We start from the raw sequence: 23,091 nt of genomic DNA, 5'->3' as shown, positions 1-23,091 counted from the left end.
TCCTCTGTTCCCGCACTTCCTATAGCGAGTTACTGCACATCTGAAATGGTGCAACGTATGCTAATTTTGGCATTACCAGCAATGGGGTTCCGAGGTATAAACTTTGGTACCTAGACTTGGATGCCTCTAATCACATGACGAATAATCACATTGCTTTGTGTTATGTTCGGCCCTACGCTGGTTAATCTGCTATTCAGACTGCCAATGGAAGTTCTTTGCCAATAGTTGCTGTTGGAGATGCCTCTTCGGAGTTCACTGATGTGTTTCTCGCTCCTCAGCTTTACATGAATCTTATTTCTGTTGGTTAATTTGTTGATAACAATTGTGTTGTTAATTTTTCTAGTGATGGTTGTGTTGTGTAGGACCAGGTAGCGGGGGAGCCGATCATGAAGTGACCTAAAGTGGGGTGCTTGCTTCCGCTACTTTTTCCTGTTCCAGCACTATCTTCAGCCTCTTCTATTAAGTCTTTTGCTTGTAATAATGTTTCAGATCTTAGTATGGTGTGACATCGTCGTTGAGGCCATCCCAATACTCCGATCTTATCTCATGTATCGAACTCTGGTTTACTTGGTAATAAAGAACGTTCTTCTTTATCTCTTGAGTTTGCTTCTTGCAAACTTGGTAAAAACAAAACTCTTCCCATCCCTTTATCTCTAAAGGCATTATTTATAAATGTTCATGCCCTGCTACTCCCCAACAGAATGGAGTAGCCGAACAGAAAAATCATCATCTCCTAGATGTGGTACGTACTCTCTTGCTGGAATCCTCTGTTCCCAAGGACTTAAATTTCGGTCGAAATGTCAAAATTTTGAATTTCGAGGGGTCTCGAAAGGAAATTGAGACACAGATTCGGTTTTGAAAAAATTCAACCAAAATTTCGAGCTTTTGGCAAATTTCGTTCGAAATTTTGAAAATTTCAATTGTTCTTTCAAAATTTTCTAGAAATCATGTGGGGAAAAAAAAAATGGAGGTTGAATTTCTACGCTGTTCTGAGTATTCTTAGATTTTATTTTCCTTTTCCCACGTGATTGTGCACGTTGTGCAACCCGTGAGCGTATACAGTGAAAAACAAAAGTCTCGCAGAGATACTCTGCAGATCCGTCAATCAACCCAATAATTCCACCGCTACCACTACACAATTTATTTGTATAAATTAACATCATGCGGCATTCAGATACATAGCTCAAACTCTCAAAGCCTTCTTTTTCTTCTTCCATCTTCAAACTTAAAAAAAAAACCTAGATTCCAAATTTTCTGCTGCCTCCTGCCTCCACCTTCGAAGTTCGAACTCCAAAAAGCCCTAGCTTTCGGATCCCCTACTGCTCTGACCCTTCGAGCCTCTGCTTCAACCCTTTGGCTTCACCCTCCACCTCCATCGTTGTCGCACACTTGCAGTCGCAGCCAGTCGCAAGAACTCCAGCCTGCAATCTTCCTTTTTGCCGAGGCTCTTGCAGAGTTGCGAGCAAGAAACCGAGAGAAGAGAGACAAGAGTCCAGAGCAAGGACTTAAATTTCGATTTCGATGGTCTCAATTTACTGAAATTTCGATGGAAATTTCAATTTTGATTTTGATTTAAAGAAATTACGGAAATTTGTAGTAAATGATGGAAATTTACAATAAAACTTTAGCACATATTAGAATAGATGATTATGCTTAATATGGTATCAAAATACATTAAAAATAATGCATATATGACAAGTTTTTAGTGTGTAGGATATTAAACTGCATATCGCGTAACAAACTATGAACTGAAGAACATTCAAATGATTATAAAGTTTTGAAGCTATTCCTTTAAGATTTAAGGCAACAAATTATCATTTAAACAACTACATTTTCAATAAAAATTATACATTTAATGATCTAATACCACATGGACTTTCTTGATGGCTCAAAGTCATCTCTCCTATCCCTATCATTAGGATTTAGAGATGACATATATTGTTTACAATAATCACTCCATGTCATATAATTTCCAAAATATTGAGTATAGGCGTACATGTGTGGTTCATACTCCTCCGTAGTCATCTAGTTCATGGCAATTTCTACTTGGCCAGAAGATCTTTGTGTACTAGGATTTCTTCTTATAGGTTCTACTTGTTGTGTATGTCCATAGGATTGTTTTGCATTTGCATACTGGTCATACTCATACCCATATTCTTGGCCTGTTTGTCTATACCCATAGGCATGTGGATGCCAATTTCCATATCGTTGTGCCTGCTCATTTGCATATGAAAACGGTTGGCCATATGTAGATTGTGAGGAGCTGTTCTGTGTAGATTCATAACCACCATAACTATTAGAGTCATGCTCTGTTCCTATACTCATAGATTCCATACTAAGGGAAAAGGTATCCTCTTCTATTTGATGCATCTTCCCTTTTCCTTTTCTACGACTGTACTGCCTATCAACTGGACGTGTTTCTCTTTGTGGACCCTCATCTTCTAGTTGGGAAGGACGTGTATATTCCACTTTTGGTCTATAATCTTGCCATCCTTCATTTCCTCCATAGTCCCCACATTCACCACCTTTCCCACTGCTACCGCCGGGGTTAGATCCGTCACCACTAGCATCATCGTCGTCATTATCATTATCACCACCAGAGGGCATAGTGGATGAAGTTCTATATCTAGACCCAAGCTTCATTTGTGAATCATCACTACTAGATATTACTTCTTCTACCATTAACTGATTAACATCAATGCCAAAGTTATCTTGTGCATGCTTGGCCATTTGTGGATGGGGACTTCCGTCTCGTTCATTAAGATGAGATGGCCTAATCCATTGAAAAAGCCGATACTCATCCTCATCACCCTTCAACTGATGTGTCAAGAAGGTCCAGGGGATCTTGTTCAGCCACTTTGTCCATTTCGGCCTCCATATCTCTTATTCGAAGTTTCATGTTGTAATAACAAAAACAAGCTGCTGAAGTCTGTTGTAGGCTAGTCTATTTCTTTGCTTTGTGTGAATGAGCGCAAATGTGCTCCAATTTCGTTCACAAGCTGATGAAGATGCGGTTTGTGACAAAATGCGCAATGCTAGGTTTCTTAGGATTGGAGCACTTGATCCATACATCATCCACCAATCGGCGGTGCAAGATGTTTTAAGAACACAAGGTAGTACTTAGTAGATTGTACTTGAAGTTTGTAACTTTGTATTGTACATTTATATATAAATACTTACTAGGTGCCATGGTTGCCGTAGCTGCTTTAGCAGCTGCTTCTCCAAAGCTTCTTTTAGCATCTCTAAATATAATGATCTAAAAACAAAATTGTTATTGAATAATTAAACATGGATTAAGACTTTTTTTATTTAAATTTTATTTTAAAAATATACCTCATTTCCAATTTGATTTAGGCCCGAGGAATGTGGCTCAAGGGTGTTAAAAACTTTGTGAATTGCATCAAGAAAATAAGGATCTTCCCCAACACCTTCTTTGTATTGACATTTTGGATTTAAGAAATAAGCTGTCAATCAAATAAAGTAAAATATAAATATGTAATAAGTATTTTGATATATGAATTTCTTGAAATTTGTAAATATTTTATACCTGATACATAAAGAGGATGTTCAAGGGTTCTTTTCCACCGGTTATTTGTTACTTTGAGAACCCATCTTGCACTTCTTGCACCTATTTCAATGGCCTCTTTCATCACCCTTATTGCCTCAAACACAACTCCTAATGTTGGCCACGCTTCACTATCAATTATACGCAATACTCGATATATAGGCTCATAAATGTTACAAACTTTTTCCACTCTATCCCAAAATTGATGGTTAAAAACTGTACTTTCAATTTCTCTACCCATTTTTGTTCGAATAAGAGCATGTTCAGCCCATTCATCAGATGTGAATAGAGATTTTAAACGTACTCTTTTTTTTTTTGTAGGCTATCAAGTGCAATGTAGTTTGTAGCAAATCGTGTGGCCCCTGGATGCACAATATCCCCTTGACAGTGCTCCCTCATTTTAGCAAGCTACCATCCATGATTATATATAAAATTAGTGATCTGTCTCCCCTGCACGATCACTATGCTTATTGTCTCTCTTTTTCCGATCTCTTCAAAAATGAGATCAATACAATGGGCGGCGCAAGGAGTCAAATACAAGTTGAGTTTTTTCATTAATTTTAGACCTACTTTCTTGTAGGCACTACCATTATCGGTCACCACTTGAACAACATGTTGTTTTCCTACCTCTTGCACAACATGTTTTAATAGGGAATTTATGTATTCGTGGTCTTTTATTTTGTCAGAAGCATCTACCGATTTTAGAAAAATTGTGCTTCCTTTCGAGTAAACCATGAAATTTATGATGGATAATTTTGTAGGGCCTGTCCATCCATCACACATTACAGTGCAGCCAGATGTGGCGCATTTTTTCTTCACTTCTTCTACGTGGCCTTCCATTTCTTTTACCTCTAAATCAAGGTATTTTGTTCTGATTTCATAGGATGTCGGTGGATCGACTCTCATTCCAGCTGATTGGCAACCCCATACCATGTTTTTAAAATGAGGTGATTTTGCCTTCTCAGGTGGAACTTTATCATATATAAAAAACTTTGAAATCAACTTATTCATTTCTTTTTTCATTTTACCTCATTTGAATAAATTTTTCATGTTTTTTTGTTTTGTTGCGTTTGACTTGTAATATTGAGAAGACTTTGAAATATATGACTCCATTTCTGGCTCTCTCACACTTTGAGATTGCCTCATCGAAGGTTATCCTCCACTTCTACCAGCCCCTAAACTACCTCCTTGTTGGCTACCTGCAAACCTACGAGATTGGTCTCTTTCCCATTCCGTCTGTTTTGAAGCATAGAATGCTTGATGATATGCAGACCTTTCATAAGAAGAAATGTCAGGCGGGCATGCAATATCGTCAACATCATCAACTTCATCAATTTGTTGTGGTTGCATCAAGATCCCACACAATTCATTTTTTATTTGATCCATTCTTTCTATTTTTTTGGCCTTAGCTGTTGTTTTTCTTTCTAAAACAATTCTCATTTCCTGCTTAACTTCTGGAGGTACTTTGTCGTGGAATTTTATATTATGTTGCGGGTCGTAATTTGCTAGGTGCATTTTTAATCTTGTTGCACCACCACTCTTCATTTGTATTCCGCAGTATTTGCAAATAAATCCATTCTTTACATTGGGCATCGGGTATCCATGTTCCCATGCTGGATCTTGTTTTCTTCCTTCAGACATTTTTGTAGATAATTTTATGTTCCTACAAGGTAACAATGAATCAAAAATTAGGTGTTAAATTAGTCAACAATTTTAAAATAAAATTATTTGAAATGTTTTATTATCAATATAATATTAATAAATAAGACAAACATTAAAATATTAAATTAAATTTACAAAATTTAATGATAATGTACAAAATTACTAATAAATTATGGAAATTAAATTAGTCGAATAATTGAAATAATTTAAACTATATTAAGCTAATAAGTACTTTAATTTATTTAATTACTAGGCTATATTGATTTGGTGTTAAATTAATCTCTCTTCTCTCGGTTTCTTGCTCACAGCTCTGCGAGAGCCTCGGCAAAAAGGAAGATTGTAGGCTGGAGTTCTTGCGGCTGGCTGTGACTGCGAGTGTGCGACAACGATGGAGGTGGAGGGTGAAGCCGAAGGGTTGAGGCAGAGGCTCAAAGGGTCAGAGCAGGAGGGGATCCGAAAGCTAGGGCTTTTCGGAGTTCGAACTTTTGAAGGTGGAGGCAGGAGGTAATAGAAAATTTGGAATCTAGGTTTTTTTTTGAAGTTTGAAGATGGAAGAAGAAGAAAAAGGCTTTGAGAGTTTGAGCTATGTATCTGAATGCCACATGATGTTAATTTATACAAATAAATTGTGTAGTGGTAGCGGTGGAATTATTGGGTTGATTGATGGATCTGCAGAGTAACTCTGCGAGATTTTTGTTTTTCACTGTATACGCTCACGGGTTGCACAACGTGCACAATCACGTGGGAAAAGGAAAATAAAATATGAGAATACTTAGAAAAGCATTGAAATTCAACCTCCATTTTTTTTTCCCCACATGATTTCCAGAAAATTTCAGAAGAATAGCCAAAATTTTCGAAATTTCGAACGAAATTTGCCAAAAGCTCGAAATTTCGATCGAATTTTTTCAAAACCGAATTTGTCTCTCAATTTCCTTTCAAGACCCCTCAAAATTCGAAATTTCGATCGAAATTTTGACATTTCGACCGGAATTTAAGTCCTTGGGAACAGAGGATTCTAGTAAGAGAGTACGTACCACATCTAGGAGATGACGATTTTTCTGTTCGGCTACTCCATTCTGTTGGGGAGTAGCAGGGCATGAACATTAATAAATAATGCCTTTAGAAGCCAAAAATGCCTTAGTAAACACATATTCACCACTGGAATTTGTGCGTAATGTCTTAATAGAAGCACGAAATTGATTGTCAACATATGCTAAAAACTCGGTGAAAGTACGAAAAACCTCAGATTTAGAGCAAAGAAAGTAGACCCAAGTAAATCTGCTATGATCATCAATGAAAGTCTGGGGAAGGTCCCCAAACATCACTATGGATAAGATCAAAGCACCGAGAGGCTCTACTAGCATGCAAAGGGAAGGGAAAAGTTTTGCTTTTACCAAGTTTGCAAGAAGCACACTCAAGAGATAAAGAAGAACGTTCTTTATTACCAAGTAAACCAGAGTTCAATACATGAGATAAGATCTGAGTATTGGGATGGCCTCAACGATGATGTCACACCATACTAAGATCTGAAACATTATTACAAGCAAAAGACTTAATAGAAGAGGCTGAAGAAAGTGCTGGAACAGGAAAAAGTAGCGGAAGCAAGCACCCCACTTTAGGTCCCTTCGCAATCGGCTCCCCTGTTACCTAGTCCTGCACAACACAATCATCACTAGAAAAATTAACAGCACAATTGTTATCAACAAATTGACCAACAGAAATAAGATTCGTGGAAAGCTGAGGAGCAAGAAACACATCAGTGAACTTCGAAGAGGCATCTCCAACAGCAGCCAACTAAGGATCTAAGCTCTAAACCCTTTTATCATTCCTCAGTCGAATATGAAAGAGTCAATGAACCTGGTGTAGAGAGCCAACTAATTAATCTCTCTCTCATTAAGATATCTTCTAAAATAGAAGTTTCAAGAATGGCTATATGCTTGCGAAAGAATAAACCCAGAAATAAGGGTATTATGAAGATTTGATAACTAAAGAGGACAAGAAATGTAATAGCCAAAGGCATTTCCTCCATGATGTGGTCCTCCCAAAAGGGAATTCCCTCCCCATTTTGCCCACTGTATATCTGACTTTAGAGAGGAAATAATCATAAATATGAGATACAAACTTCAAAGGACTCGAATAAGTAATATTAATTCCCACGTTAGCACCCCACTCTTTTTGAGTATTCCAAATTTACTGTGAATTGCCTTATGCTAAAGAAAATTAGGTTGGAAAGGAAAGCACCATAACCTTTTCCCCACAAAGAAATGTTTTTGGACACCAAATTTACTAGAACCCAAGCCTCCCTCCCTGTTAAGCCTATACACAGTCCCTTTTAAATCCTGAAAGCTAGCTTCCCTGAAAATTCGAAACCCGATACACCATGAAGAAGTCAAAAACTGAATCTTTTGCCCCACCAAAGACGAATCAACTTCTTTCCAGAAAAAATCTGCGTGTTAATTTCCAACCATAAACCCCATAAAACTGCATACTTGCTATGTTTCCATTGAGCTACCTTATCCTTCTTCCAAAGCTAGCAAAAGAAGTCCCTATTCCTGACCCAATTGATTCTATATTTTTGCCTCCAACTCATCTCTTCCCTTAAAACAACTTGTTCAAACTCATTGAACAACTATACTCGTCTACCAACAATGTCCTAAGAAAGAGGTCCCTCAACCAATCTATCAATCACACCTAGTTCCTTGGTCCTGGGTTTTGAATTATTCGGGGGGATTATTGTCCTTAATAAAATCAACACTAATGATCTGCTGCAAATCTGGAGACTTTGGAAGGCCTTATCTCTAGATGTATGCGTGCTATGCTATTTGAATTCTGAAACTGCCAACGGAACAACAAACAGCAAAGCAAAAGATTTCTTTCCTTACTTCAGCCCACATTTATTTCCTTATATTTCAATTCATTATTTTGTACAGTAAGCATATATTTAGTTTACATGTATAGGGCTTGACAAATTATAGTTTACTTGTATAGGGCTAGAATCACGATAGACCTTTTTTACTTTCCATGTATAGCATTCTTGTAAAGTCTATATATACAGAACTCAAGGCCAATTCATTCGGCCATTCACAAAATATTTGACATGGTATCAGAGCCAGCCAACTGCTAGGTTTTTTTTTCCCATTGATTTTTTTTTCTTCTCGGTTTTGTGGCTGTTGTGGTTTTGTTTTCTCTTCTAGACTTTTATCTCTGTTCTTTCGGTACTTCTGTGGCTGCGTGGCTGTCGGCACAGCAGGTTTCTGGGTTGCCATTTATTCGTCCACTTTATGTCCTTGTGATTCTTGGCAAGCAGGCAACAGTTTTTTGTTGCTGTTTGTGACTTTCGGCAAGCAGGCACAGCAGGTTTGTGGTTTACCACTTATTTCTCCAGTTTTTGTTGCTGTTTGTGACTCTCGGCAAGCAGGCTTGTGACTTTCGGCAAGCAGGCACAGCAGGTTTCTGGTTTGCTACTTATTTCTCCAGTTTCTTTTGCTGTTTGTGACTTTCAGCAAGCAGGCAACAACTTTCTGTTGCTGTTCCTGGAACTTATCTTCTCGGCACAGGAGTTTTTTGGTTCAAGATTTATTTTTTAGTGCAGTTTTTTGGTTCAAGATTTAATTTTTTAGTGCAGGGAGGTTGTTATGGTTTTTCTTTGTACCTGCGTTGTTTATTTTGGGCTTCTAGATTTTCTGGTTGTCTGTTTCTTTCAGCACAGTCTGTTTTTTTTTTGGGCTTCTCGATTTTCTCCATTATTTAGCATGGACTTTGCACCTGTGTGTGCCAAGTTTACGGGCAACAATTATTCTACATGGGCTTTTCAGTTTGAACCTTTCTAGAAGGGAAAAGATCTTTGGGGTCATATTGATGGCACGGATTGTGCACCCAATCCTGATAAATCCAAGGAGTCTACAGCTTGCCCTTCATGGGCTGTGCTTGATGCTCAGATTATGTCTTGGCTTCTTGGCTCAGTTGAGCCACATATTGTCCCCAACTTGCGACCTTATCGCACCGCTTAATCCATGTGGACTTTTCTAAAACACTATATCATCAAGTAGGGGTGAGCAAACGGTCGGTTCGGTGAAATTCGGTTAATTAACCGAATTAACCGAAAATCTCGGTTAACCATTTCCGTTAACTGAACCGACCGAATAAGGGCTATTAACTGAACCTCGCCCGACCGAATTACTTGTTCGGGTAATTTGGTTAACCGAATTTAACCGAAATTATTTAAAATTAATTATTAAAAACAGAATATACTTACAATTTTTTTACCATTTTTTTTTATTAGGAGTATGAACGCAGTAGCAACTCAGGGGCATAGATTGATCATTCTAGCACAAAATTTTTAAAAAACAAATCCATGGAAAAACAATTCCCATTTGTAGTCCTCACTAGTTTAACAAACTAATCAACTTGAAAGGCATTTAGATGATGTCAGTAGCACGCAATGACGAGAGTTACATAAATAAGTTGGGCCTTGATGCCTTGTATGTTGTCTTGAGCTTTCTGGTTGGAGGCCTAAAAACCTTAGAAATCAAGGGGAATTTGATTTTTGAGTTGTGAAGCTGGTTGGTGCTCTTCCTCTTGCAAAGCTTTGCAGGAATGGTGGCTGTCTTGATAATTTGGATGCATGGAAACCTCACCCTGTGGCGTGATGCCATTCAGTGTACATTTGTTCAATAGCTCCGTTAAGAGTTGTGTCTCTGTATTCCTTGTACATGTTGTGATAACCAGTTCTGCGCCATATCCCATAGTTCTTGATCTTGGTGGGATTCTTCTCAAAAATCTCATTAATGGCAAGAATTTGTCCATTGCTCTTCTTAACTTTCTTCAGCTTCCTCAAAAAATACCAGAACTTGGATCTGGCGTGAACTTCATTGGTAGCCCAGAGTTTCATTTGGTAGATCTTCGGATGCTCATGTGCTTCAGAAGAGAGCGCTCTCCCCACCACCTGGTACTGGTGAAACCTGAAGGCAACCATTTCCGCACCAATTCTACATCTGCCATTACCCAATTTAATTAATTATTAAATCGGTTAATCGGTTAACCGAATTTATATTTCCTATTAACCGAACTGAAATCCGATTCACCGAATTTTGGTGAAGCCCAACCGAACCGACCGACCCGGTTTTTTTGCCCGAACCGAACCGACCAATTTCAGTCGGTTAAATCGGTTAATTCGGGTTTCCCCGAATTATGCTCACCCCTATCATCAAGATAACGGTGCCCATTGTTTTCAGTTAGAGCATGCAATTGTCATGTTTCAACATGACAGTCATTCCATCCAAGACTATTATATGGGGTTTCTGACTCTTTGGAATGAATATTTTGATTTGGTTACTGCGGATGTTGCTCTGGCTTCTCTTCCCATTATTCAATGTCTTCACGAGACTAGGCGTCGTGATCAGTTTCTTATGAAACTCCGCCCCGAGTATGAATCTGTTCGCTCGTTTATGCTAAATCGCTTTCCTGTTCCTTCTTTGGATGTTTGTTTTGGTGAGTTATTTCGTGAAGAACAACGACTTAGTACTCAAGTTACTCTGGCACAATCTCATGGTAGTTCCGGGTCTGTCCCTGTGGCTTACGTCGCTCAACGACGAGGACCGCCTGCGCATTCTAACACTTTGCAGTGTTTTGCTGTGAAGGATTTGGACATATCGTTGCTAATTGTTCCAAGAAATTCTACTCTTACTGCAAGAAGAAGGGTCACATTATCAAAGAACGTCGTATCCACCCGCAGAATCATCAGACCCAAGTATTCAAGTGCTCTGTGTGATGACTAACAATCCCACTGCTTTGTGTCATGTTTGGGCCTAAGCTGGTCAATCTGCTATTCAGACTGCCAATGGCAGTTCTTTGCCAATAGCTGCTATCGGAGATGCCTCTCCTAAGTTCACTGATGTTTTTCTTGCTCCTCAGCTTTCCACTAATCTTATTTCTATTGGTCAATTAGTTGATAACAATTGTGCTGTTAATTTTTCTGGAGATGGTTGTGTTGTGCAGGACCGGGTAACATGGGAGCCGATCGCGAAGCGTCCTAAAGTGGGGCGCTTGTTCCTGCTGCTTTTGCCTGTTCTAGCACTTTCTTCAATCTCTTCTACTAAGTCTTTTGCTTGTAATAATGTTTCAAATTTTTAGGATGGTGTGACATCGTCGTTGAGGCCATCCCAATACTTAGATCTTATCTCATGTATTGAACATGAGATTTACTTGGTAATAAAGAATGTTCTTCTTTATCTCTTGAGTGTGCTTCTTGCAAACTTGGTAAAAGCAAAACTCTTCCCTTCCCTTTGCATGCTAGTAGAGCCTCTCAGTGCTTTGATCTTATCCATAGTGATGTTTGGGGACCTTCCCCATTTAGTTCACATGAAAAATTTAAATACTATGTGACTTTCATTGATGATCATAGCAGATTTACTTGGGTCTACTTTCTTTGCTCTAAATTTGAGGTTTTTCGTACTTTCACTGAATTTTTAGCGTATGTTGACAATCAATTTTGTGCTTCTATTAAGACATTACGCACAAATTCCGGTGGTGAATATTTGTCTACTGAGTTTCAGGCATTTTTGGCTTCTAAAGGTATTATTCATCAATGTTCATGTCCTGCTACTCCCTAATAGAATGGAGTAGTTGAACGCAAAAATCGTAATCTCCTAGTTGTGGTACATACTCTCTTACTAGAATCCTCTATTCCATCCATGTTCTGGATTGAGGCTCTGAAAATTGCTATTCACTTGATTAATCGTTTACCTTCTCAAGTCCTACTCATGGAGTCTCCAATTTCCACTTATTTGCTAAGCAACCTAGTTACGATGACCTCCGTACCTTTGGTTGTGTATGTTTTTTTCATTTACCTTCTCATGAGCGACATAAATTATCTGCTCAATCTGTTCGATGTGCATTCTTAGGGTATAATGTATGTCAAAAGGGATTTGTTTGCTATGATCCTACATTACATTGTACAAGCATTTCTAGGAATGTTCTTTTCTTTGAAAATCAACATTTCTTTCCTGTGTCCTTTGTGCCCTCCTCTTCTACTGTGGTTCTCCCCTCCTTTGAGCAATAGTTCTCAGATCTCCATCTAGTTAGTTCTCGCTTTAAACCAGGTATTGTGTATACGAGATTGCTCCCGCCCACAGTCTCTTCCGGTGGCTCACCCGATATTTGATCCTACCACGCTCTAGATTCAATTAGTTGCAGCACCTCCAGAGCCTTTGGTATGTCACCCTCCTCGAGTGTCTGTACCCCTGGATAGGTATGGGTTTCCCTCTTCCAGTTCTGGAAATTCTATTAGACTATTTCTGCTCTTATTGCTGCATTGTTCAATTTTGATATTCCCACATCCTACTCACACGCAGCCAAGCATGATTGTTGGCGACAAGCTATGCCCGAAGAAATTGCCGCTCTAGAGGCCAATCACACTTTAGACATTGAGCCTTGTCCTCCCACCATTGTTTCTTTGGGTTGCAAATGGGTTTACTCAGTCAAGGTGGGAATAATTAGGAATATGGTGTCCATCATGAAGAGACCTTTGCTTCTGTGGCTAAGATAACTACTGTTCGTACAATTCTAGCTTTTGTTGCTTCCAGTGAGTGACCACTACATTAGGTGGATGTCAAGAATGCTTTTCTTCATGGGGATCTTAAAGTGTGTATTTATATGAAGCCACTCTCGGGTTTGTTTCCTTCTCCGACTTTGCATGTGTGTAAGCTTTGTCGCTCTCTTTATGGTCTCAAACAAGCTTTTAGGGCCAGGTTTGATAAATTCTGCACCACTTTATTGCAATTTTCATTCAAGCATAGCAAGTATGACACTTCATTGTTTTCTTGGAAATCAGACATGGGTATTGTTGTTCTTTTGGTTTATGTTGATGATATTGTGATCACTGGTTCTGATTCTGCTTTACTTGGTCAGCTCAAGACTCATCTCTTAGAGTCCTTTCATATGAAAGATCTTGGGCCTCTCACATATTTTCTTGGTCTTGAGTTGCATCGTAGTCTCTTTGGTATTTCACTCAATCAACATAAATATGCTAGTGACTTGGTGGCTACAGCTGGCCTTCAGGAGGCTACTTCTATTGATACTCCCATGGAATTAAATGTCAAGCCTCGCAAAAAGGAAGGTGACTTACTTGCTGATTCCAGTTTATACTAGAAGTTGGTGGGTAGTCTTGTCTATATCACCATTACTAGACCAGAAATTTCTTTTGCTTTACAGCAAGTCGGCCATATTCTTGAGACTCCTTGTCATCTTCATTTGGCTGTTGTTCGTAGGATCATACGCTATGTTCAGGGCACTTCTGCTCGTGGTTTATTCTTCCCTGTAGGCAATTCTACTCGCCTTGCTGCTTATAGCGATGCTGATTGGGCTAGTTGTGCGGATACACGTCGCTCCATCACTGGTTGGTGTGTGTTCTTAGGTGATGCATTGATCTCTTGGAAGAGTAAGAAGCAGGATAGAGTTTCTAAGTCATCAACGGAATTTGAATACCGGGCGATGTCACTTGCTTGTTCTGAAATTATTTGGCTTCGAGGCTTGCTTGCTGAGCTAGATTTTTCTGAGACCGATCCTACACCTCTACATGCCGATAATACGAGTGCTATCTAGATCATGGCCAATCCTGTCTATCATGAGCGCATGAAGCATATTGAAGTCAATTGTCACTCTATCTGTGAAGCATTTGAAGCTCGTGTTATCACTCTTCCACACATTTCCACTTAATTACAAATTGCGGATATCTTCACCAAGGCTTTCACTCGTCGTCGACATTGCTTCCTAAGTAGCAAATTGATGCTTGTTGATCAACCCGCATCAATTTGAGGGGGGCTGTCAATGGAACAGCAAACAACAAAGCAAAATACTTCAACCCACATTTATTTCCTTATATTTCAATTCATTATTTTGTACAGTTAGCATATATTTAGTTTACATGTATAGTGCTTGACAAATTATAGTTTACTTGTATAGGGCTAGAATCATGCTAGACCTTATTTACTTTCCATGTATAGCATTCTTGTAAAGTCTATATATAATATATAGAACTCAAGGCCAATTCATTCGGCCATTCACAAAATATTTGACAGAAACAACTACTCATCTATTTTTACATTGTGACTATGCTTGGAGAATTTGGAATAATTTATTTGGCGTGATGGAAGAATCTGGGATCTGTTTGGCTTCGGTGGAGGAATTGTTTCTATTTATTTGAGCGGTTTGGTAGAAGGAAGGAGAGGTTGACATTATGGAAATTTGGTATTTTTGCAATGTTGTGGGGATTGTGGTTGGAGAGTAATGCACGGATTTTTTTAGGGAGAAAATTGAATTGGAAGCTGGTTTGGGAGTAGATCCATTACTTGGCTTGTTAATGGTGTGTTGGGTTCGGTAGCTTTAAGGGAGTTAGTTTTTTGGATATTCAGCAAATTAGCAAGACTGGAGGAATCTTTTGCTCTGAGTTTTATTTTATTTTATTTTTCCAGTTTTTGTTTTCCAGTTTTTGTTTTATTAGTTAGTTTTTTTACTTGGATTTTTCCATAATTTTGACGAGAGAAGTTGTTTTCTCCTTTTTGTAAATTCTGCTCTTATCAATGAAATTTCTTCTTTTGTTATCCAAAAAGTAAAAAATAAAAATCACACTCACTACCTCGAGAATGCCTTTTATTTTTTATTTTTTATTTTCTAGATCGAATGTCACCAAGTATTCTTATTCCAGATTTTTAACTTGTCTTTCAAATACTTCAATCTTTTCAACCTTCCATAGTAGTGACTAGCGTTAGGACTGTAGGAAGTGAATCTAGAGATTTTCCAATCACAATAGGTGTACATCAAGGTTCGACTTTGAGTTCTTATCTTTTTACTTTAGTAATTGATGAACTAAGAATATCCAATATGAGATCCCTTGGTGTATGTTGTTTGTAGATGATATCGTGTTGATTGATGATAGTAGGAGCAGAGTAGAATCTAAGCTAGAACTTTGGAGAGCCACATTAGAGTCTAACGGGTTCAAGATAAGTAGGAATACGACAAATATATGAAATGCAATTTTAGTAATGTAAGGGGTAGCAATAGAGAGAAGATTAAACTTGATAATCAAGAGATTAATAACACTGATATATTTAGATATCTTGGATCTATTATGCAAGCTAAAAAGGAAATTGAAGATGTAGTATTCAAAATTAAAACAGGTTGGGTAAAATGGAGGAGTGCGTCAACGCCGTCAAGTGTGTTGTGTGATCGTAGAATACCCTTAAAATTAAAAGGAAAGTTTTATGAGATGGCTATAAGGCCAGCTATGTTTTATGGTTCAGAATGTTGGGTAACTAAGAAACATATACAAAAAATAAGAGTTGCTGAGGCGAATGTTCAGGTGGATGAGTTGTTTAGCATTAAAAGATAAGTAAGAAATGAACATATACGTAATAATTTAGGTATAACACCGGTTGAAAACAAGATAAGCTAGGGGCGACTTAGATGGTTTGGACATTTGAAACATAGGAGTACAGCACCTTTAAGGAGGAGTGAGTTAGTTATTGTGTTTGGCATGAAAAGGGGTAGGGTTAGGCCTAAAATAACTTGGAATAAGGTAGTAAGGATTTAATAGCCCTTAATCTAATAGAGGAAAACACTCTTGATTGGGTGAATTGTCGGAAAAGAATTCATGTAGCCGTCCCCACCTAGTGGGACTTAAGGCTTGTTGTTGTTGTTGTTGTTGTTTTCAACCTTCCACAGTGTACTCCCCCCATCAATTCCTAACCAAACTTCAAAAATTAGATGAGTCAGCACATGTTATCAAATCTAGACTGAGTAGGGCCCCATTGATAGGATTAGATTCAAGAATCAAAGGGCAATGGTCAGAAATCAATTTAGGGGGTACTTCTTGAGTAAGGATGAAAAATGTACCTTCCCGGTAGTTGGTAAACAGAGCTCTATCAATCCTAGAAGCCATGGACTTAGTGCCGTCTGCAAACCATGTAAATTGGGCATTCAAGAGTGGAATATCCCTCAGATCACACTCCCTAATTCTAGAGCCTTCCCAATTGGATCAAATGACAATTAAATCACTCCCCAAACACCAAGTAGGGGAACACATGCCAATAAGGTAACCACTGGCGTAGGCAGGATACCTTTGCTAGAATTAATTAATTGATTGCATGTATCAGAAGTTACAGGCCCAGATTTAGGATCAGTCACAGAATGGAGTAAAGAATGGCAACAAAAAGAATTGTGCATGAGATTTTCAGCAACCAGAGCTTCCTCATCAAAAAGATTTCTTGAAGCTATAGAAAACTTAAAAAAACCTTACCAAATTCAGAAAAAGGATCCTTGGTATAAGTCCCTACCTCCTTCAAAACTGCCTCCTGCTTTGAAGTTTCAATTTGCTTTTCATCCAGACAGGTTTTAAGTTCCTCAGCAACCTCTGAATTTTCCACATCTTTCAACTCGGACAAACGTCCTCATATTCCCGAATCTGTTCCAGAAGCAGATTCTTCTTCATACCAATCTTTTGTTTCAGCATCAAAGTTGGAAAAGTTGCAGCTTTGTTGATTAGATCTATATTCTTCACTCCAGACTCCCTGCCTGGATCATTGCTTGGTGTTTGTGTAGCATCCACATTATTCTCTATGATCTAACCTTCTTTGTACGTTTTTCCCTTTTTGCATTGTCTGTATATTCTTCTGTAGACCTGATTCCCTCGGTTCTGGTATGATGAAATGAGGGACTAGCAACAGATTCCCTTTCTTATATTTCAGTGCTTTATGTGATTCTTCCATAGTGATCGAAATGTTGTTTGGAGCCACCTTAGCAAATTCCTCCTCCCTATTTGAGTTCTTTGGCGCCTCCAAATTTCTATTTGATTTTTCTAGCACCTTTGACGACCCATCTACGTCTATCTTTGTCTCCCCTGAAGGCAGTACCACAGTAGACCCAGGCCTACATCAGTCCAACAAAGCCCCTCAAGACAATTCTGAGTTTTTAATTGTGTTGGATTTTTCTACCCAAACTAAGCCAGCCCATTTTTTCTCTCTTGGTATCGAAAATACAAGCTTCAGAGTAAATCCTCCAGCCCCAAAATGCGTGATGTAAAACTTGTTTTCAACTTCAATTATCTTTGATCCATATTTTGATCCAGTAATCTTGGGGAGATAATGTTTAAAATTTGAACCAGATTTGGGCCTACATACTGTCAAAAAATTTCTGTCCAAAATTCACGCTTTCCAAACTGGACAACTTACCTTGTTGAATTTCCCATCTGGTGCTGCTGGAATTTCCCCATCTCTCATCAACAGAAGCTCCATTCTTCACCATCTCTGCATAGCTAGGCTCATTGGGGAGCCCATTATACACAATATTCTTTCCTTTAGGCTTCTCTATATCTTTAGATCCACAATTTCTACATGAATAATTCAGCATTTTCTATGTATTTTGTTGTATTTTGCCTTAGTGTCCTTTCAGCAATTTGGAGACGATCCACAAACCCGAGGCTTCCTTACCCTCTGGAATCCTCAAAGAAAATCTTCCCCCGGAATACAGCAGTTTCTTGATTGTAATCATACATTCGAAATTGTTTTGACATTTTGTGTTGAAAATTCAGAGAGTTGTTGAATCCATTCAACTTCATTTTTCTAGAAATGTGCGATGAGATTCTCTGTTCCCGGATTTCTCCGTTACTTAAGAGCTCGCGATGTAGGAACCCACTCGAAGGAGAAGAGTTTCCTATCTATTTTGACCGAAATTGACATGACAGAAACTCAAAAATTGTCTCTTTCCCCTGAAATTGACATGGCAGAAACTCAAAAATTCTTCTGCTCCCCTCCTTGCAGAAACTTAAAACAGAATCAACTTGACAGCAAGCCTTTGCCAGAGTAGCAGACACAATCCAAACACGCACTTAATCGACTTGATGGCATCTCTAATGCTGGAGGAGAGATTCACAAACTTTGTCTTGGATCAATGGTAAGGCTGCTCCTTTATGACTGGTTGGTCAAGGGTTCCAGTTCAAGGAAGCAACCTCTTTACATAAAAGTAGGATTACGGCTTCGTACATTGTGAGGACCCTCCCCCTACCCTTGCAAAGTGGCGAGCCTTGTTGCCCGGGACGCCCTTAGATATTTCTTCAGAACATACATTAAACTTTTTTGTTAAACTAGAACAAAAGAATGTATTGCACTTTTCCTTTCCCTAATTTTATGCATGATATTATTATTGTTTCTTAAATTACCAAAATTTTGTGCCAATGACTTTTAGGGTCTGCTGAATAACTCCATATAATTGCCATTATGCCTTACTAAATACTGCAGTGACGATTCTTTTGCATTCATTCCATCTTTCTTGGCCTCCCTTCTGTCCATGCTTTTATCTTTAAATGTATCACCCTTCAGTGTGCTATTATTGTCCTCTTTAGTAATGACAAAATCACATTAGCCAACCTTTTATCATCCTCTCTCCAATTTGCATCACCTGCAGTTTTGCACAAATGCATACGTGCTCAATTTGATCTTCTTATTCCCTTTTTTTATGACCGGTTGGTCACGGGTTTGAGTAAAAGGAAACAGACTCTCTGCATAAAGGCAGGGTAAGGCTGGACTTGTTCTTAACTACCTTTCTTTTTGTATATAAGCATTGGCCGCTGTGACATGTTTTATTTTATTTTATTTATAAAATCTCCATTCTATGTGATTGATGTGAGTTAGAATAGTGTACTCAAGAAGCTCCTCCCAAGTCTACTGCAACTGTAATTCAATGGGTGACAGTTTTAACAAATTTTCCTAATTTTTGCTCTTAGATAACAATACATATGGATATAGATAAATATTAATAGTTAGCTGTCTGGTGGGAAAAAAAAATTGTGGACTGGTGGCTTTCTAGGTACCTGCACTTTCTTATTTATTTGTTTATTTCTTATGTAATTATACTTCCTACGTTCTTTTGGCATTTTAACTGGATGCTTATGGAGCAGTTCAATTGAAACACGATATTAGTGCATAATTTTCTTGTTTGATTTGGCTACAATGTTGTAGAGCTTTAAGTCTGTTACATTCGCTCTGGACCTGTGATGGCCAATGATTGTTTGATCAACTCAACTGGAAAAGCTATAACAAATTGTTATTTTGCTTTTTTGAATTCATTGTTAATAATAATTAGGCTTTTAGAAGAATTTGTGATGTTATGTGACTTGGTCACTGTAGTGCTGTTTTGATAGACAGGTATACTACGTTTGTGGTTTTTCAAATTTGATGTAGTAGACTCCCTTATGCATTACCCACAATATATAATTTTCTAGATTTGTTTTTAATTCATTGTCTGACTCATTGTTTACCTTGTTTGAAGGTGCCACTTGGATGTGTCACTCCTTTTGCACTAGTGAATGAATCAGCACAGTAAGAATAATATTCATTTACTTGGTTCTTTTATCAATGTACTTCTATATGTGATTTTTTTCATGCATACATGTCACAGTTTGTTAGTTCTTGTCTTTTTTCAAAGAACTTATAAAGTTGATTCAAGTTTTATGTCAAAAACTCTTTTATTATGTTGTATAGTTTTTATAGTTTCAAATTAAATCATTTAGGTGGAAATACACACATATAATTATTTATTTATCATGGAACTGGGAAGTTCTTTATATTTTTGGCTTGCAGTGTGGGTGTATTAATGGACATAGTTTTGTTTTATATTTTAATGGAGTCTAAATGTGTGCGTGCATGCATGAATCATGAGATGCATGCATATGCATGGAATTTATTGGTGATTATTAGGATTTGAGCTCAGAGTTTAATTGATATATGAAAATGTAGCCCTTCAAATCAATAACACATAAACTACAATTTTTTTTTATATTAATTTAAAATAAAATTACTTTTATTATTCTGTAGTTTATTATCATTTTGGAATGCACACCTCTGGTGTCCTATTTTTGCTGCACAACATTTAACATTTAGAGTTTTAATGCATGGCAGCTCTTGCATTATTGGCATCATAACCGATTGCTTTAATCAATGCTCTTGGCTGATGGTTGTTCCTAGGGCAGAAAACTAGATATCTTTTTTTGTTTTTTCTTCAGCAACGTTAAGTGAGATAAGTGGAAATCTTATGTCTGGACTTGCTTTCACTGGGCAAACAAACTGATGGATTTTAGGTCTTTTGGTGCATTTACTTTTCCTCTTGAGTCAATACTATCTTTCATATAAAAAAACTATCACATTATAAGACATAACAAGCTCGACTGACATCGAACTCTGTAATTTTGTTTACCTACAATGCTTTGCTTGTTACTAATTGCCACGTTTAAAGATTTTTATCTAAATGTTTTGTTTTCACAAAATTTCAAGTGTTTAACAGAATCCGTACTTTTAGCCTTGTTGATTCATGCTTAAGCTTGCGCAGTACCTCTTCCATGCCAATGAGCTTGAGAATGAAGATAAAGCTGATATTCTCATTTTCATGAAAGAACTTGCGATGATTGTTTGTTATCTTGCTAGAGACATTTTTACTTGTAGTGGTGATCATGTTCATTAGGCTCATATAAATAATTTACAAATATTTTTGCAATATATATATATATATATATATTTTCTGGTTAAACAAATTTATAGTTTTAAATTTTATATGTCTTTTGTGAAGACATGTCTCATTGCTGTTGGATCAAGGACTTAAAACTCAGGGATGCTGCTTCTTCCACCCACTGTCTAATGATGTTTCAATATGTAAGTGACGAGCTAACGTTTTTCTTCCTCCTGTTTTCACTTCATTTTCAGACCTTTCTTTCTCCTAAAATATCTGCTATAATGATTAATACATTTCAATTGTGGATTCTTCAATTGTGTATTCTTCCATCCATAGACATTATTTACATATTCCTAATGTTTGTTTTCAAATTCATTATCACATTAATTTCTGCACAATTTGTGTTTTTACATCTCAATGACTCAATGTGTTCTTTGGTTGATCATGGATGAAAGTGGCATTCATTTAAAATCCTACAGCATATGCCTGATGTATTTCTTTGCTATTGCTGTGACTCAGTTGAGTCAGCTTAGAAGGTACAATATGTTAAACAAAATGGTTAATCTGTCTAGTGGTTCTTAATACTCGAAGCACTAATCCAATAGTGTTTTTTATTTTTGGATTCTAATTTCTAGGAGAAATTTTCTGGACTGAAAGCTTACTTCGTTAAAAATTTATTGACTTATAATGCTAGTCCTTTTCCGGTTTCATTTGTATGGCCAACTTCAGGTTACTGATTTGCATGTGAACATATAGATCCAATTGATTCCGGTCAATTCCAACAATTTCAAAATAAAAATTCACCATTTTATTAGTGAAAAAATGCCTTCCATAGAGTTTGAAAATTTCATACAGTCGTCATTTGTTTGATTTTCCTCAGGAATTGCTTATTTAGAAGCTAGGTGTGTTTGGATATGAAGAATTTATTGAGGTTTTGATATTTCGAAGTCAAGTTACTTTTACTTTTTTAACCTTCTAATAAATAAAATGTATTCTGCTTGTTTCACATAGACACATGTAATTTACATCTGGTTTATAATTTATTTGATTGAAGTGTTACCATGTGTCGAGGGCTATTGACTCTCATGCGTATTAGATGTTTTATAGATAAGTAGGAGACCTAATCATCTTTTCGATCTTTATTTTCTATCATGATATCAGCATCTATTGTAAATCCTAAGTCCCTAAAGATGGTCACTACCATGCCACTGCCAGACCACCATCCACTTTCATATGATTTCCCTTCAGCATAACCAAATCTTAAGCCTAAACAGTGATTCTTGTGTCAGCTGTTGGGGTGTCTATGGAACCCCTTCTAAAAAACTATACTTGCTGCTCCCACTTAGATTACTCATCCCTGGTCTGAGTTCTTGAAAAACCAATGCCATTGGCCAGCTTAAAGCCCGTCGATCAGCCTGATCCTGCAAGCCCATAACCCCCACATACCAATTTCTCTTTGGTGAGTTCAATGCCAAGCACTAGTGCGTGATGTCTATCTAGCTCCAATTGCATCCTAGTTTGCTCCGATCAGCATGGATTCTTGGATCTTTCCACTCTAATGTAAAGGAAAAAATGAATAATAATTGAGGCAACTTGTCAGAAGGTTCAAACTAGAACATTGCAGTTCGTAATGGATTTTCCTGTGAATTTGCAGAAAATTCTCTTGTGCATCGTTCAGATGGGGTTTCACCATCCTTTTGGTGTTGAGAGAAAAATATATGTCTTTGATATGCTAGACAAGGGCTCTCTACGCATCTCTTGATTCACCATAAAGCATCTATCCTTTCTAGTGCTAAGTGAAGGTGAGTTAATGGGTCCTGTGCCAAACAACCTCATTTTGGTCTAGACCATACAAACTAGACAGCAGTTCTGGGGGTGTACTCTTGAGGCCTTGAGGGTGGATGGAGGTTTCTCACTCCAAAATGCTTAAAAATCAGTAGGACCATGCTTATGCTAAAAAATTTTGAGGAAATGGATGGAGCCAATCCATTCCCTTGTGGAAGCCTTAGGGTGGTGGAATTTTTTGCTCATCTTGAAGAAAATATCAAGTCTTAAGGAAACCGACTGAGGATTGAATGTTTTGTTTGGTGGTGTGGAAATTGTGGTCTAGAAATGTCAGGTATGATATTTGGGGTGGAAGTGGAACCAGTGTGATTCAGTAATATTTGGATCAATAGTGTGATTCAATAATATTCAGATCAATCATGTATTGATGTGCTTCAGGGAAGCTAAGGTTCGAAATTGCAGAGATCCATCTAGGTATCAATTCGGAAATCTTTTGGCTGTTTGTAATTTCCACAAAAGAGTGATGGGACTCCACAATGCTTTTGGAATGGTTAACTCGAATGTGAATCTTAAAGGATCTAGAG

The 23,091-nt window shown here is 37.7% G+C and overlaps 1 protein-coding gene and 1 pseudogene across 1 annotated transcript in view; one reads left to right on the top strand and one right to left on the bottom strand.

Moving 5' to 3' along the window:
• Window positions 1-23,091, top strand: part of LOC131162011 (uncharacterized) — a 76,300-nt gene that overhangs the window by 5,336 nt on the left and 47,873 nt on the right. Inside the window, exons 6-7 of the mRNA XM_058118106.1 lie at window positions 19,547-19,596; window positions 20,840-20,922. Of these exons, the coding sequence (XP_057974089.1) occupies window positions 19,547-19,596; window positions 20,840-20,922 (133 nt within the window). The remainder of the gene's footprint in view (window positions 1-19,546; window positions 19,597-20,839; window positions 20,923-23,091) is intronic.
• LOC131162012 (large ribosomal subunit protein eL20-like) lies at window positions 9,564-10,202 on the bottom strand (annotated as a pseudogene).

This window comes from Malania oleifera, chromosome 8, assembly GCF_029873635.1.
Source record: "Malania oleifera isolate guangnan ecotype guangnan chromosome 8, ASM2987363v1, whole genome shotgun sequence".
Classification (NCBI taxonomy): domain Eukaryota; kingdom Viridiplantae; phylum Streptophyta; class Magnoliopsida; order Santalales; family Ximeniaceae; genus Malania; species Malania oleifera.
This window is presented reverse-complemented; position numbering and strand designations above follow the sequence as displayed.